We start from the raw sequence: 15,978 nt of genomic DNA, 5'->3' as shown, positions 1-15,978 counted from the left end.
TCATTTTCTTCTTTATCGTACTTCATTTGAATAACTCCATTTACTTTATTTCAGATCTAGTTTTTTGAGAAATGCAACCATTTCAAAGTCCAAATGTAGGACTTTTAATGTGAAATTTCTCAATAATGATACAGTAAAAATGAATAATTCTCAGTTTGATAGTAGTCAGAGATGTCTTCTACTCAGATACATCAAGCATTGCCAGAAATTATGGGTCAGTCACGTGTATTGTCATAACATGTGGATATCGCAAATTCTTCAATTACTGTTTCTAGCATCTTATTTTGAAAAGCGGAAGTCCTAATGGCGCCCGTTCGCCCCTTCGGGATCGATAGCATCTTATTTTGAAAACCGGAAGTCCTAATGGTGCCTGCTCGCTCGTTCGGGATAGTTTGATTTCGTTACCCTAAAGGTAAGAATACGCGGGTACGCTAATTTTCCGCTGATTTGACCACGGAAAAACGAACGTCCGCTGGCTTGACCGCAGTTTGTTTTTGACCCTGCTCTTATGGCTGCTGGAGAATAAATAAAAGTCTAAAACAGATGTTTTCATTCAGTCTCTCATCTTAAAACTATTCAAAATCCAAACCTTGTAGAAATTTCTGTGTTGTCTTACTTAAACTTATAATAAGCAAACGAGGCGTGATAGCTGGTCTTTACTTATCAGCTTAGCAACATTTAAGCATGGCGACGTACAACTACCAACCGGCGGAGCTCCTGCGCATGCTCCTCACTACTGCGGCATGCTGGGTAATGGAGTTCTTATCTTGCAATACTCGTAACATCAAAGTTTCCGTAGGATTTCCCTATGTTTATCCACTTCTTTGCAAACAGACGACACACAGAAGCAGTGCAACAGTCTGAGGATGTCACTAAACTGACGTAAAGAGACACAAATTCAGTTCAAGCTCGGTAGTGAATTCAAACATAGCCATCGGTGAGAATGGCGTATTTGTACTTTGTCCCGGGCTCCCTCTCCTGCTTCATCCACCATTCATTCATTCATTCATTCATTCATTCATTCACCATTTGCTCAACAAAACAACGTTTTATTCACGTACACAAACACTCCTGATCATTTACACGGCACGTGGCAGCAGCCGTAAATGGTCAGGTAGGCGTGCCTGGATGTGAAGCACCGCCCCTCCGCAGGCCGCAGGCAGTCACGTGCTCCTCATGCGCTTCGGCTCCACCCAGCTGCTCCGCCCATGTTACGAAAGCAGAACTGGAGGTGCCCTCCGACTACAAGGTCTGTAACCGGTAAAATAACCTGATTTATTGTTCATTTTACTTAACCAGGCGATCGCTGTGCGCTTTCTCGATGCTCTTCGTGTGATTTTCATGTGATTTTAACGTGTCGTGCGTCGTCGCTGCTCCTTCACAGCCTGTGTTACACCGAACATACAGCACATGTAACATGACGGTGCGAGCCGTCAGCACACGGTGTTCCTTCTGTTTGATCCAGCTGAGGAAAACAGTGATTCATGGGTTTGACAAAAACATCCCTTTATGACCTGCAGTGCTGGAATGGACCTGAGTGCAGTTAATACTACTCAGAGTCCAAACTTTGTCTTTCTGTGCCACTAAATCACGGGCAAATGTTGTAGTCCTTGCTTTGCTTTTCTCCAGATTTGGTTATTTGATGAACTCTTGAAAAGCCTCTTGCATCAGCTGTAAATTGCATCACCACGAAGCTGAAAACTTTCAGTCAGACAGTGTGGTGACGGCACGCCTGAGGTTCCTGAAGCTGAGCTCAGAGCTTTTCAATATTTCTGAGATTTTATAGACTAAAGTTTGCTAGGTGTACCTAACAAACTGGCAACTGCATGAATAACCTGTGACGAGGGATCATAAGACGTCACTCTTCTGTAGGCTGACACACTCATTCCTTTCATGCTCTTTGCTGTTCATCCAGATCCACCGCAGTTGTCAGCGATGCTCCGCGTCACCTCCGCCTCCCTGTGCACCTACTGCCAGAGGATGAGGCTCCTGCTGCCTTCCTGTGCCTCCACATCCACGGGGACTTCTCCCAGCAAAAGACCGGAGAACCAGCAGACGGTGAACTCCCTCTACGAGCTGTCGGTGGACATCCGAAAGGTACGCAAGTTGAAGGGCTGGGTTCTGTTGGAGAGCACTGCGTACGTGTCTGAAACAGCTGACCTGCTGAGGGACATGGGCGCGGACACGCCGGCGATCGCCCGCATCCTGGAGACTCACCCTGAAGCCGTCCTGTGTCGGCCGGAGGACGTGGCCGCCCAGCGGGACCTCTGGGTGTCTGTGTGCCCCAACAAGCGCGAACTGATGAGCATCGTTGAGAAGTTCCCGAGTTCTTTCTTCACGTTATCTCACCATAGCAACCAGCAGGCCAACATCCTTTACCTCCAGAGCCTTCGCCTGAACAACAGGATCATCGGCAAGCTGATGGCCAGCGCCCCGCAGAGCTTCAGTCGACCTGTGGTGCAGAACCAGGAGGTCATCCACACTCTGAGGGAGACCTACCTGGACCTGGGCGGGGATGAGGGGAACCTGCGCATCTGGCTGCAGAAGCTCCTTACCCAGAACCCCAACATCCTGCTGCGGCCGGCCGGGGCCTGGAGGGACAGCGTGGGCTTCCTGAGGGAGCAGGGCTTCACCACAGAGGAGCTCCTCGTCCTGGTCTCAAGCCTCAGGGCGTCCATCGCAGAGCTGCAGCCCGAGGCCATGCAGCAGACGCTGGCCTACGTCGAGGGCGCTTTCGCCTGCTCCAAAGACGAACTCAAACAAATCGTGATTTGCTGCCCGTCTATTTTGTACTTCTCCTTGCCCACCCTGATGGGCCGGTTCCAAGGACTGATGGATGCCGGAGTGAGCATGGAGCAGGTGAAGGACTCCCCAACTGTCCTGGAGCTCACCACGCAGATCGTGCTCTACCGCATCCAGAAGCTGGCCTCCTACGGATACGACGTGCGCCGCGGCAGCCTGGACGTCATCGTGGGAACGAAGAAGGACTTTGAGATGAGTTACGGGAAGCTGCGCCTCAGGCAGCAGCGGCCGCTCTTCAACCCTGTCGCTCCCCTCAGAACTGCTGAGGACTGAGAGTCAGAATGGAAAAAATGTTTTATGAGTTCACATCTTTCATGGGAGATGCATGATGGGGGCAGTTTGAAATACCTCTAAGAATACACTACTTTATTATGACGCTAATACACTTCTTCCCGTGGCCTTGATTTGATGCTGAGGCACAGCTGAAGGAGCTTTTGAACATACGACGCCATGACTGTTTGAACTCTTACTCAATTTTCCGAAATGCAGACTGTAATGGTGAGGAATGGAAATGAGTCGCCTGTTTGTCTTGAAGTTACAACGTACATAAAACGATTGTGGTACCTGAACATGACACAAGAGACAATTTCTGCATTAACTAATGTCAAAAAGCTGCTTTTCTTCTCAGTGCAAACTGCCATTCCAGGTACATTTAATGTGTTAGAGTAAAACCAGAGCACCAGCCGGGCTCGCTTCACTGGACTGTTTCCAGCGCTTCAGCTTCAAAGAATACACCGAAACATTTGCAATATTTAAGCCAGTTTTAATTAAACAAGCACAATAAGAAGCAAGTGAAGCAGATCTCTCCAGTGATACATTTATTGGGGGATTATACAGGGGGGCAGCATGATATGCAGATTCTGTATTCCTGTTGCCTTTTTGCAATGACTTGACAGCTAACGTCAGAGGATACTGCCTCGACAGTGGTACAGAATGCAACGAGTCAACTAGTACTGAGATAGAAAGGAAATCATAAAAACACTTCTGTCGATAAATACATTGGATGGCTCAAAAGGGAAAACTGGGAATCAGAATAAATGAGAGCACAGGCAGCGGTTTCAGAACAGATACAGGATTTCTCACCTTTTTTTTAATTATTTTTGAATGGACGGTCTATAAATGTTTTCATTTTTATTGAAAAGTTTCCAAAAAGAAAGATCCATCCACGATGATTTCTCATATCAAAAATATATCAATGGGTCTATGGCTACACAAAGAGAGAAAACACACATACAATATCCAAATATGTACAAGTTGTATGTGAGCTGAAATTAGCAAATTCATTATATACACAAGGACGTTCATCCCAGTAATATCGACTCAGACGTAAGCACAGTGTAACAGCTGCTCCAGTGACGTCGCTGGAGCGAGCCGTGCAGTCCACGTGATAATGTACAGTCCCGTTAGGTGAGAACCTTTGAATGTGTCGAGTGGTGGCTTCGCTTGCTCCTCCTGAAGGTGTGCTCATGCAGCAGTGTAGTGCTGTGACTAAAGTCAGTCTTAGCGTCCATTTAGTGTCGGGCCGTGTGTGACTGACAGCAGGTCTGCACACACTCCTGCAAGGACACACACACTGATGATGAGAAACGTGATACTTGATATATGTTGATATTTACAAGCATTTTCACGGGACCTAAACCAACATTTCCTGTCACTATGACGGCAATTACACAAGTTTTACAAGCACAGCACTGTGTTTCTACAAGCCACCAGCTGTAATCTACAACCTCACCACTAGATGTCACCATAGTCTTTAAATCTAGCTAATTTTGCAGCCAGGAGACAAACATGATAATAACAACAAGCCTTACTAGTGGCTGCTCTGGACCCTCTGGAGTTTTGAGCCTTTGCCGTTTCCAGAGTCCTCGCTGTGCCGTTTGCCGCTGGTCTGAGTGGTGCCGTGGTGTTCAGGTCCTATGAAATAAGAGAGAGAACAGGGCCTTAAAATACAGTTTTATCATCTCTATCTCTGTAAAGACAAAGAGGGGCTCAGCTTAGGATAAGTGCGCCGTCAGCTCTCACCTTTCTGCACGGCAGGACCGGGTATCTGCTGTGCGCCCTGGGTGTAACACATCACACTGGAACTGGTGCCTGCGTAACCTGGAATTCAAGGAAGATTCAAGGATTAGCAGAGAGGTAGGACTCCACACGGGTGACAAAAGCGAGGACATAAATGAGACGGATGAATGAAACGTGTCCCCACCCTGCTGGTGAATGCTGGTTTGTGGATCGCCCTGCATGTACATCATGACGCCGCTCTGCCATTCGTCCTGAGAGTGAACCGGCATCTGATAGCCTGTAAAAACACAATGAAACATCACTGCCAGAGACTGAAGAGGAAGTCTTGAAGAAGTCAGAACGGCTGCAGGTTTTCTGGCACTTACCAGATGGAGCAGCAGCATCCTGTGGACCGTCGACGGCGAATCCCGTCTCGCTGTTACCGTTTCTGTTCCCGTGAGAGTTGGACGGGACTGTAGCCAGAAGGCCTAAGACACAGACAGTCAGCGGCTTTAAGGAAAGCAACTTTAATCACACCATCACATCGATGCAAATCACAGGAAATCTGAATATTTACTAGAATCAGCAGTTTATAGTTGAAGACTCTCCTGAGCTTCTGACGAGTCTGGTACTAAATGAAATGAAAGGTCCTCGGGCAGGTCCTTGTTAGACGTTTTCTTGATATTTTTGGCACTTTGCCTTTGTCATAAAGCTGGAAAGCCTCACACTGAACGCTTCCTTAGCTCACTTTTATGTGACAGTCTTTTAAGAACATTAGGAAACGATCACTTCAGGTGCTCATTGGTCAGCGCTGCCTCACGTTAACGTTAAAGACGTCTGTGAGGAATGACTCCCTCTGTGTCTGGTGTCCTTACCGAGGCCTCTGTAACAGGAGAGCTGCTGGTAGATCTGTTTCATTCTCTCGATGTTGAGGCGGCTGGCCTCCGCATGGTGCACCATGGGTTTGGGGTAATGCACTCCAATGATACACTTGGCTGCCTTCTGCACGTTCTCCGGAGCGTTCCAGGGATCATAAATATACTTGGCTGGAAAGCCTCTCAGAATGGGCAGGTAGCGCCTGGGCGAGGAGATGGAGAGGTTTAGTGAGCATGTCAGGTGTAATTATTGCTGAGGCGAGCAAAAACACCTCAAGGTCGTTATCTGCAGAGGAGGATTCAGCCAATAACTTATCAGCAGGTCAGAGGAAATGCTTCAGAGTATTGACTTCGGTTTAACATGCTATCAATCAATATCCATCAGTATCTGAGCCACACTTTCAATTAAAAGGTTCCAACATGGGACCACATGCAGGACTCAGCTGTTACCGTATGTAATCTCCGTTGGGGTCTGTGCGTCGGCCGAAACCCACGGGGCAGTAGCAGTGGAAGAACTGCTGGAAGAAAGAGCTGCAGGAGAGCCACATCCAGCTGCCGGCATTCACGCTCCAGTCTGCATCCAGCAGCAGCTCCTCGAACACCTGAGGACGCACAAACAGGCCTCATTTGTGACGTGCAGTGAAAAGTCGTCTGGAGGCAGAAATGATGGCGTCCTTTGGATGAACAGGGGCTTAAAATCTAGGGCGTGGTACTTCTGAAGTATTAAAGAACTGTATTTTTCAGTGAGGTCTGTTCAGAACCAAACTGATGACTCATGAGACTAAATTAGCTCAAACTTAGTCACCGCTGTGGGAAAAAGGCCACTGCAGTAAACAGGAGCAAGATATAAATAAGTTTTCAAAGCGATGTGAAAGATAAATCTGAGTAAGACATGTTTACCTTCATGCCCTCCTCCCAGCCGATCCACAGGTCTCCTCGGGTCAGGAAACAGGCCACGGCGTGTCTGGCCAGGTGGTGGATCCAGCCCTCCTGCCTCAGCTGGGTCATGATGGCGTCGATCCAGGGGAAGCCGGTGCGGCCCTCCGCCCACTTGGCCAGCGCCTCGGGGTTGCGGTCCCACGGGATCTGGACGCAGATGGGGTTGCTCTCCATCTTGTCGAAGCAGGGGTTGTTGGTGGCTGCCGTGTAGAAGAACTCGCGCCACAGCAGCTGACCGTAGAGCGACAGAGGAGGGGAGCTGTTCTTCTTCACCTGGGGGAGGCAGCGAGATGCACGTTATTGTCCCCAGGAATCATTATTACTTAAAAATAGGACGACATCTTGGCACTTCAGCGTTCAGGTGGTCAAAGTCCTGTTTATTCACGACTTTGTTTTTCAGGATCAAGCATTTGTACAAACATGAGTGAAAAGACTGATTTTAAGAAAGCTGGTCTCCTCGCTGCGAGGCAGGCCAGTTCCTCCCTGCGCTTCACCGTGTCGTCATTTAACTTCCACATGACCACGACATCACAGTAAGAACAATCAGCTTAGCAAGCAAAGACCACAGACATTTCCCTCAACAACACTTCTTGACTGTTGCACTGGAGTGTGAAAATACAACATCTCGCCTGAAGAGGGCGCCAACACAACAAGGCTGCTGTGGCTAACTGACCTCACTGCAGGCAGACACTGCAAACAGGAGCTGTCACACACATGTAGAAGATGCTATCCTGACTGACTGAGCAGAGATACAGAACATAGAACAGAATATCTATTGGTCCTCTTCCTGGAAGCTTTTTCTAAATACTTTCATCACAGTACCAGCTGGGGCTGGGCCATACGACCGACTTACCTTCCTGTAGAGGTCGGTGAGTTTGAAGTAGAAGAGGCGGCAGGAGAGGCAGCCGAAGCGCAGGTACGGGCTGAGGCCTGTCGGGCTGGCGAGCAGCGAGCTGGCGTTCATTCTGGGACGCTCAAAGTTGGCCACCCACGCCTGACGGCGACAGAGACATTTAGGAAACGGTTGTAGTCACTGGTTAAAAATTTGTTGGTTTCTCTGTTTTGACTGACCTTCCTCTCCAAATGCCTCTCAAGTCGTGTGAGAGCTTCGGTTTCTCCCCCCGGCCACACGGCGGAGGACAGACCCTCAGTATCAAAGCCTGCAGGGATCACATGAAGCGAACATGTTAAATTCAGTTTATAGCGCGTGCGCCTGGTCATGTTTCCAGGCTTTGTTTGAAGCTAAAGCGCTCCTCTGTGTCGTTACTGATGTGGACCCTCACCCAGCTCCTCCAAGGACGGGACCCCAAACTTGTCGTCATGGTCTTCGGACAGTGGCGTCGTGCATTTCCCCATGATTTCCGCCGTGATGGACTCCGCAGGCACCTCCACTGCATCCATACGACTGATGAGGGTCTGGAACCGCTTGTAGGTGAGAGGGGACTGACCCCCATTCAGCTCTATGATCCTGCAGGAGCACAGAGAGCGTCAGAGACCTGATGGACATACGTTTCACAGCTGGCCTCACAGCAGATGTGCCGGGTGACGCTGACTCACTTGTCCAGGTCATAGAGTGTGTGGGAGATGCGAACTGTCACCTCCACTCCAGCCTCGAAGGCCAGTTTCTTAATAGCTTCATCTCGCTCTTTCCCAAAAGGCTCAGAATCATACTCGTATGACAAACGAGAGATATTCCACTCCTGGAGGACGGAGGCGAACAAACAGGGTTAGCACAACAAGATCGAAGCAGCCTTCAGCTTTATCTTTCAACGAGAGGACCACGTCACCTTGAAAAGTCTGGGAAAGACATCAGTGGGCTGGCCCCGTATCACGAACAGTCGAGAGTTGAGCTTACGGAGGCTGGAGTCCAAGTCCTCAAGACTCTGCAGTAAGAACCTGGAGGAGGACGGGAATTAAGGCAGAGTGATTAAAACACTGACAGTCACAGTTTACAGTTAAATATCCAAAAACACGCCAGCAACGAATGCTGATGCTGCATTAAGTTTCAGGGAGAGAGAACTCCTCTGGATGCTGAGATTATTTCAGGTTGTTCTGGGTTTGACATGAAGCAGCACTTTCACTACAATTCGCTCTTTGATATGCTAATTTTATGCAGCAAGGTACAGCACAATCTGTTCAGACAACGACCGCGAGAAGCCGTTTTCTAAAATAACACAGTGGTGCGTTCACAGCATGGTGCCGAGACCCAGTTTAACGAATTGTCCTTTTCAGTGGATCTGAAAGAAGGGAAACAGACAGTGACTTTGGATTTAAATGACACTGTTTCATTCAGTTTGGTAAAAACAAACCAAGAAGAGGCTGAAACAGAAAATTAACAGGCAACTGTTTTGATGATCGATTACAGTCCATTAACTGAGAATATAATCGGAAGATGAATTGATATTAGAAATATTGATAATGATGTTGGAATCGTGCAAATGCCACATTACAAAAACCTCTTGACATCAGTTTCACCACCTCATAAGACAATTATTCCTAATGGCTCAAAAGCAAGAGCGCCACAGTGGAACACAAACAAACTGATTATCCGCGTTTCTTCTTCGTAATCCTGGCAGCGAAACGGCCAAATTAAACATCCTTTTTTATTTCCACGCACTCTTCTGACAGAACTGATCCGTTTGAAGGACATACACCTTGAACGCATCATGCAGACAGCAGATGAGTCAAACAACCTGCATCCACATGATTTAATCACCGCCGTGCGTGACGTCAGACCAAACATGCCGACCCCTCAGACACAGATATGACCGTCAGGCACCTTTCTGATTTTACAACACAGGCTTTATCTTCTCAGGAGAATTTGTTTTTCTGTCCTTAAGAAACACCAGCTGTAAACATCAGCGGCGACACACACGTTCGGATCCACACATGCGTGCAGACGGAGCGGCAGTAATGTGCTGCTTCCCGTGCTGTTGCTATAGGTACCAAAGTTCGTAGGTGGAGGCTTCCTGTATGGTCCAGGTCTAATCCTGTCCTTCACTGACATGAAAGCCAAGTGGGTGTTTCGAGCGCGCTGTAAAAACTGATTAAAGATGGTGAAGCTCAAATACCCGACGGACACTCTCCAATGAATAAACAAAAACATGCAGAGGCCATTAGTGTGCAGCTGTGCATTCATTTCAATGGATTCTGCGCTGGACTGTTGTTTGGAGGCTGGATGGCTGCTGCTCCATCATTTATCATGACGAGCCTGTCAGTCACAGCCGAAACAATGGCTGCTGTTACGGAGGCTTTGGCGAATGTGGAGACTGATGAATTATTATTCAAATTCTAATTCAATTATTCATTCGTTGGTCATGGATTTGAGTGTAGGTCCACATTCAAAAGCAAATCAAGAGGATGAATGCATAAAAGCCTTGTAAGTGGATTACAGAGCATGTGGACTGCTGGGTTTGGGATGGAAACAGCCCTGAGCAGCTATATGGATTGAGGTTTTATGCAGTTTAACAGCCCCAAATTGAAGTATGAGGTAACTGTAAATATGTTAACTTCAATACTCGGCAAGCGACATGAGTGACAGCAGTGTTTTCTCTGTGAGCTGCACAGGAGAGCAACGGGGAAAACGTTCAGCACTGCTTTCCCATTTTGAACCTTTGGGAAGTGGTGAAGTGGAGTTTTCTTAAACTCAACATTCACTGAGTAATGTTTTTTTTCCAGGAACAGTCCTCTCCACTTTGTACACTGTGTACATTCACATCTGGAAGCAGTTACGACCACAGTCTTATCTGATGAGCACTGAACAGCCCTCTAGCGCTGCAGTCCAGATTTATCCGTCCAGTCCAGGAATTGAGTCAGGGGTCACACGCTATTCTAGCTGCCTTCCTCTCCTGACCTTTAAAATCAAAGTGATGCTGCAAAGACAGACTCAAAGCATCAGAAGAAAAGCAATGAGCTTAATCCATGTTTGGAAAAAGACAAAAGAAATGCATGCATCTCTCCTACGTATAAACACTTCAATGAAACAACCCACACTAATTGGCACCCAGGCCAGCCAGCATAACCGCTGACTGTCTTCAACAGTTTCAGCACACAGCGGTCACAGTTATCAGATGGATTAGTGCTCAGCGCTGCACTGCTCAGCAGAGATAGCTGGGGTGTCCTGCAGGAGCAGGAACTCAGAAGTAGGTCAGCGAAATGAAAAGGGTGCAAGGTTTACTACTAACACACTGACCTACTTCAGCCACGCGTGGAGACGTTGGGGGTAGGGAGAGGTATCGTGATTATGTCCTCTGGCAGTGACCCCCCCTCTTTCACCCACGTGGGATTACCCCCCTAACGCCAGGGATTTCTGCACAAGCAATGAAAATGATAACCTGAGCTAGCTGCTAGCGTATAAACAAGTGCTAATTACAGAGGCTGCAGGTTATAGCATGTAATTCTGACAATTACTTTTCCTGTGATTAGTAATTCAACAGAAGCTGTGTTTTCTTATTCCAAACAGTCGCATGTTACACGCTTCAGGCAAATATGTCATGCCTCTTCCATTCAATCACACCCTCTGCATTAAGGTTATAAAGCTCAGCTTTTGTGTGCTGATTCCACTTTCTGACACTGTTGAACTGCGCTGACATCTCTGTGTATAACACTGTTTGCTTTCGGATCAAAGCAGCTTGCACTTGCTCTATAAAGCTCAGCGGACCTTTTCTGCAGACTTCCACGTGAAATTAAGCAAATTTTAATTTCATTATGTTGATGTTCAAATTCTGAATCAGCATTCAAAAGGTGCAAAGCTTTTTATTTCTATATTTTTGCATGTCTGTGCACTCTGTGTAAACCCGGTGTTTCAGCTGCAGACGAGGATTAGCCAACGCTAGTATTACTAGGAGTAACTCATTTAATCTGATGAACCACTTTGTTCAAATTGAGGATTTTGTTCGAAGGTGATGTCATAAAATATGACAACAGCTTGATTTGAAGACCTCAACAGAAGCTTTGAATGTAAAAAAAGGACATTCAGTACGGCTCAGAGACCAGCACAGTCAGACTTATCGATGCTCTAAATACTTTTTCTCTGTGCACTGCGACTGCCTCTGCAAACACAGGGTTTTATGTCATGTCCATGTCTTATATGTGCATGAAAGAAGAAATAACAGGATGAAGCGGGACACAGCGAGTGATCTGCATGTGAGCTCTGCGTCACCGCAGGCCGCTGTTGCATAACAGTGGAAGCATAACATGCATGCTTCATAACAGGCGCGCCTTTGCTGCTGCTGCCCTACTCTTCCAGTGACGGCGTGGGACTGCGATACGAACCCGAGCGCACAGCAGGAAACAAGCATCCAGCGAGAGACGCCTACTGTATTGTAAATCTCAGCATCTGCATGTGTAGACTGTTGAATGTACCAGTTTCCATGCAGAGGCTCTTCCCTGACTGCAGCCTTCAGGTTGTGATGAATAAACGTCCGGGTCACAGACCAGGCCGGGTGAAAAAGACGCCGGCTGTTTGTTTGACAGGGGAAACTTCCCATGTGGCACTGCAGGTTAACTCAGACTGCCTCCTGGGTGGGTTATCAGGTCCAGGTTCAGCTGTCAAAGCCAGTGGGTCACAGGTTAGCAAACTCTCCACTCACCCAACCGCTCCTCGCTCTTATCTCTCATCACGTGAGCCTTACTTATACTGATTTGTGTCACCAGACTCAAACAGCTCGTTCCTATCTTGCCTTCACGCGAGCACGCACACACGCTGGCTGACAGCGTCCTCCGGAAATGGCAGTTGTGTAAAACGTCAAACGACGCGTTGCCTCTTCAGCAATTAAACGCCGGGATGCAGGTCAAAGTCATGTGTCATCTGAGAAAAGCTGAGAAACGGGCCAAAGAAGAACAGACATGCCAGTCAAGCGCCAAACATCCAGACCCTCTTTTGGACGTCCTGTCCAAACAGTTGAGACTAAAAGACCCGACAACCCTCCGCTGAATGCAGAGAGATTAAAACAAAGCTTGTCAATTTGCTCTGGAAACTGTGGAGGACTGATGAAGTCTGGAGACGTAGACGTTTCCCTGTTTCTGACTCAGGGCTGCACTTTCAATGGCAGTGGTCGCTTAGGACACCAGAGAGGGACGTCTCAGACATGTCTCTTATCCCTACACTTCTACAATCCAGTAAGACACACCGCAGAGCGTTTTAGGATTACAAACGTTAAATTTACATCTCATGATGTAAATGAGGAATCAGTCATCTGATCGGCAGGAATACCAATAACTGTTCATTATGTGTCCAGATCAATATCACAATGAAACCTTTATCAGTGTAAAACGTCAGTCACGCTCCAGATAAACAGCCAAACTGTTTAATAATGCTGATTTAATTTAGCAGTTCCTCTCCTTTTAGCAACATTTTTAAACCTTTATTATTATTATAACAACCAAAACGATCAAGCTGTCCTTGAGTGACATGACAAACAGTCAAGTGAACGCGAAAATGCGAGAAATGCAAGCTGTGTCAAACGTTTCTGGCAACTTCTTTCTATATTTGACATGAAGTGTGCTCATTTCCTTTAAGTGACTGCAGAAACTTCAAACCAAAGCAGTGTTTTCAGACGAATGGACAGCAGGGAGAGACACCCGCACCAACAAGCAGCCAAAATACGATGCATTAAAGAGTGAAACACGATGGAAAGCAGCCTGAAGGTTTGGGGGAAATAGGTCTGAAAGCAACGCTTTGCACAAAAATGTCCAAGAAATCTTACGAGTTACAATCCCAAACACAAAAACACTGTTTTCCATCATGTAAGAAAAAGAAAGGAAGCTGGAAGCAGCAATTGATTTTGCTGAAAAAGACTCCAACATTCATTGATTATCAATAATTGCACATAACCAACCTGCCGATTGACTAAGCAACGTATAGGCTGAAACACTTCACTGCTCAGTGCACACAAACGAACCGCAGCGACCAGTGAACACATCACATTCATCATCCAGGTCCCCAAAAACTCATGGGGAGGAATTCAAAGCGTCCAGGTGCGCGTGGGTCACAGTGAGCTGCTGTGTGTGTGTGTGAGGTGCCTAGTGGCTCTGTGCTTTCACGTGGTCGCTTTGCTCACCTCCACCTGTTGATCCCAACGTTGGAAGATCCCGCGAACCAGGGGTCGAGGATGTACACGCAGCGGACAGTATCCGCTCCCAGCAGAGATTCCTTGAGCGACGGATTGTCGTGGAGCCGCAAGCCCTTCCTGAACCAGTGGATCGTATTAATGACCATTACTCAACTGGACGAGTCCTTTTAGTTTCCTTTCTGAATGATAAGAAGTCTTTTTGTGCTCGCTCCACTCTTAATCCGACTCACTGGCAGTGTTTTTTTTTTTTTTTTAAAGAAAAATCAGATGACAGACGAAAACCAGGAGAATCGAGACCACTGGAAATCCAAGCGTACGAAAAAAAAAGCGTTTGTATGCTATTTCAGCATACAACTCGTTGTCTTCAATAATCCAATTGTGCGATTAGCCTTGCTCTAACAGCACCTTTTCCATAATGTCGAAGAATTTAGAAACCGTTGGCTGCTGAACCATTTGGGCACGAGACGGCGCGCGCTCTCCGGCAACGTGACAGCCGCTGAGCGGGCGGGCTTTAGGACCTGGACGGACGACTAGCGTGGCTTGTTGTATAACTTGTTTTTCTGAATAGTGAAAAATACGCGTAAAAATATACATGTACTAAACCGCTCTGGTGGGCACGTACTCCAAAGACATTATTTACGTTAAAGTGAATAACAGAGTACTTAACTGGCCTGTAATTTGAAGCAGTTGGAGCCGCTAACGACCCACAAGAGACACGGTGGCAAGACCGGCTGCCGCGAACGCCGAGAAAGCTGGTTATGTAAATATAAATTCTGACAATTACGTCGTATTCGTCGTCCTAATGTCACCTGGGTGAACACTTAGCTGTTTAAAATCCTTCTCGGTTGCGTCTGTCTCGTCTCTCCGACTGCCGAGCGCTTGTTTTGAGTGTTTTTATCAGAAATTTTCCCCCAGCGTCGACGAATAGCCGCTCAACGTCTACACCGCACCTACTCCCCAGCTCCGCCCACATGCGACGCACACAGTTCTGAGCTCTCTGATTGGTCGACGGGGCTGAGCGCGTTTCCCAGCGTGGTCACGTTTCTGCAGCGTGCTTTCTCAGTCGTATAAGAGACTAGCCAGCAAATATATTCAGATAACACACTTATGGTAATATTACTTAACCGTGACCTCTTACAGTGGCCCTCAGCGTGTTACAAGGCTAATTCACGAATTAAGTCAATAAATATGAAAGAGGCGAATTTAAAAGGAGGTGAAATCGAAGGTAAACTAGTATTTTTCCGGTTTACTACAAGTACAGAAGCAAGTTATGACAAATAAATTAACTATCAATTGCTGTAAAAGATGTGCACATGGGCTGAGAAGACAGAACTTTAGCGTGACGATGCAAAACTTTAAACATGATCAAGTAAAACCAAGAGTCCGTTCGCCTACAGTTCCCACAGGCTTGTTTACCAGAGAAGGACCCGGATGAGCACATGAAGTCTGGCATGAGCGCGCGGCCCTCACCCGTCCGCGCGTGTCATTGTAGTACTGTAATACTACTGTCGTAGTACCGCCGCTGACGCACTTGATATTTGAAAACGATATTAGTCGTGCAGTTTGGTAAAAACTCAAACTCAAGTAGTTTCCAATGACGCAGCAGCGCCTTGAGAGCTGACTGCAGATCAGCTGCACTGTGTATTCAGAGGGCTGTGCTGTGATTAAAGTCAACATTACAGCGTTAATTTTGCACTTCAGATCAGCTTCGCCGCATTTCACTCTCACTCCGACGCGTTTAACGCTTCTTTCATCGAGGCTCAAAACTTTTCTGTTTGCCACCGCCTTCTGTTAAATTAATTGTTCATCTTGCAGCGATTGCATAATTGGATTAGCATCTTTGTATTTCGCTGATATCACCTTATGTTTCTTTTACATACTGTCTAAATGCCGTTTTGTGTCTCACGTAAATAATGCAAATTAACTTGCCTTGCTGTAAGAGTCATATTTATACGTATGTGCATGTAAATTTGAAGCACGTATGTCAAATTTATATTATTATCATTATTATTAAAAGTACTTGTAGTACTTGTAGCAGTAGTAGTACGACCATATACCATTTTCTTTACATTTAATAGTCTCCATTGTCTAAGTAGGAAATGCGTCACAATATTCTCTTACATAAAATGGTTTGTAATTATGCAAGACCCAAAATGCAGCCAAGCAGTGGAGCAGTAGTACCACGTTTTGGCCACTGAGCGGCAGTATAACATCACGCCACCTCCATGTGTGATGACAACTTTATGTAATTCATCCCTACATGATAATAAGCAGTTGTCATAGTGGATGCT

The 15,978-nt window shown here is 46.8% G+C and overlaps 2 protein-coding genes across 2 annotated transcripts; one reads left to right on the top strand and one right to left on the bottom strand.

Annotated features, from left to right (window-relative positions):
• The first annotated feature begins 1,127 nt into the window (after window positions 1–1,127).
• Window positions 1,128–3,869, top strand: mterf2 (mitochondrial transcription termination factor 2). The gene is made up of 2 exons (XM_070991528.1): window positions 1,128–1,249; window positions 1,916–3,869. The coding sequence occupies exons 1-2, from the start codon at window positions 1,177–1,179 to the stop codon at window positions 3,073–3,075; spliced, it is 1,233 nt and encodes a 410-aa protein (XP_070847629.1). The 5' UTR covers window positions 1,128–1,176; the 3' UTR covers window positions 3,076–3,869.
• On the bottom strand, window positions 3,606–14,655 carry LOC139350293 (cryptochrome-1-like). The gene is made up of 14 exons (XM_070991520.1): window positions 13,676–14,655; window positions 8,402–8,510; window positions 8,172–8,314; window positions 7,898–8,082; window positions 7,686–7,774; window positions 7,468–7,608; window positions 6,576–6,887; window positions 6,126–6,277; window positions 5,676–5,878; window positions 5,187–5,288; window positions 5,006–5,098; window positions 4,825–4,902; window positions 4,614–4,716; window positions 3,606–4,358 (listed from the first exon to the last, which is right to left on the bottom strand). Coding segments are annotated over exons 1-14 (1,869 nt in total). The 5' UTR covers window positions 13,834–14,655; the 3' UTR covers window positions 3,606–4,357.
• Between the last annotated feature and the right edge of the window lie 1,323 nt (window positions 14,656–15,978).

The sequence above is a fragment of the Chaetodon trifascialis genome, chromosome 22, assembly GCF_039877785.1.
Source record: "Chaetodon trifascialis isolate fChaTrf1 chromosome 22, fChaTrf1.hap1, whole genome shotgun sequence".
Lineage (NCBI taxonomy): Eukaryota > Metazoa > Chordata > Actinopteri > Chaetodontiformes > Chaetodontidae > Chaetodon > Chaetodon trifascialis.
This window is presented reverse-complemented; position numbering and strand designations above follow the sequence as displayed.

Coding starts and splice junctions, on each gene's coding strand:
- mterf2 (XM_070991528.1), top strand. CDS start 1,177: ATGCGCTTCGGCTCCACCCAGCTGCTCCGCCCATGTTACGAAAGCAGA. Junction 1,250..1,915: donor AGGTGCCCTCCGACTACAAG/GTCTGTAACCGG, acceptor CTGTTCATCCAG/ATCCACCGCAGTTGTCAGCG.
- LOC139350293 (XM_070991520.1), bottom strand. CDS start 13,833: ATGGTCATTAATACGATCCACTGGTTCAGGAAGGGCTTGCGGCTCCAC. Junction 8,315..8,401: donor TCTTTCCCAGACTTTTCAAG/GTGACGTGGTCC, acceptor TCCGTCCTCCAG/GAGTGGAATATCTCTCGTTT. Junction 7,775..7,897: donor CCCGTCCTTGGAGGAGCTGG/GTGAGGGTCCAC, acceptor TGATCCCTGCAG/GCTTTGATACTGAGGGTCTG.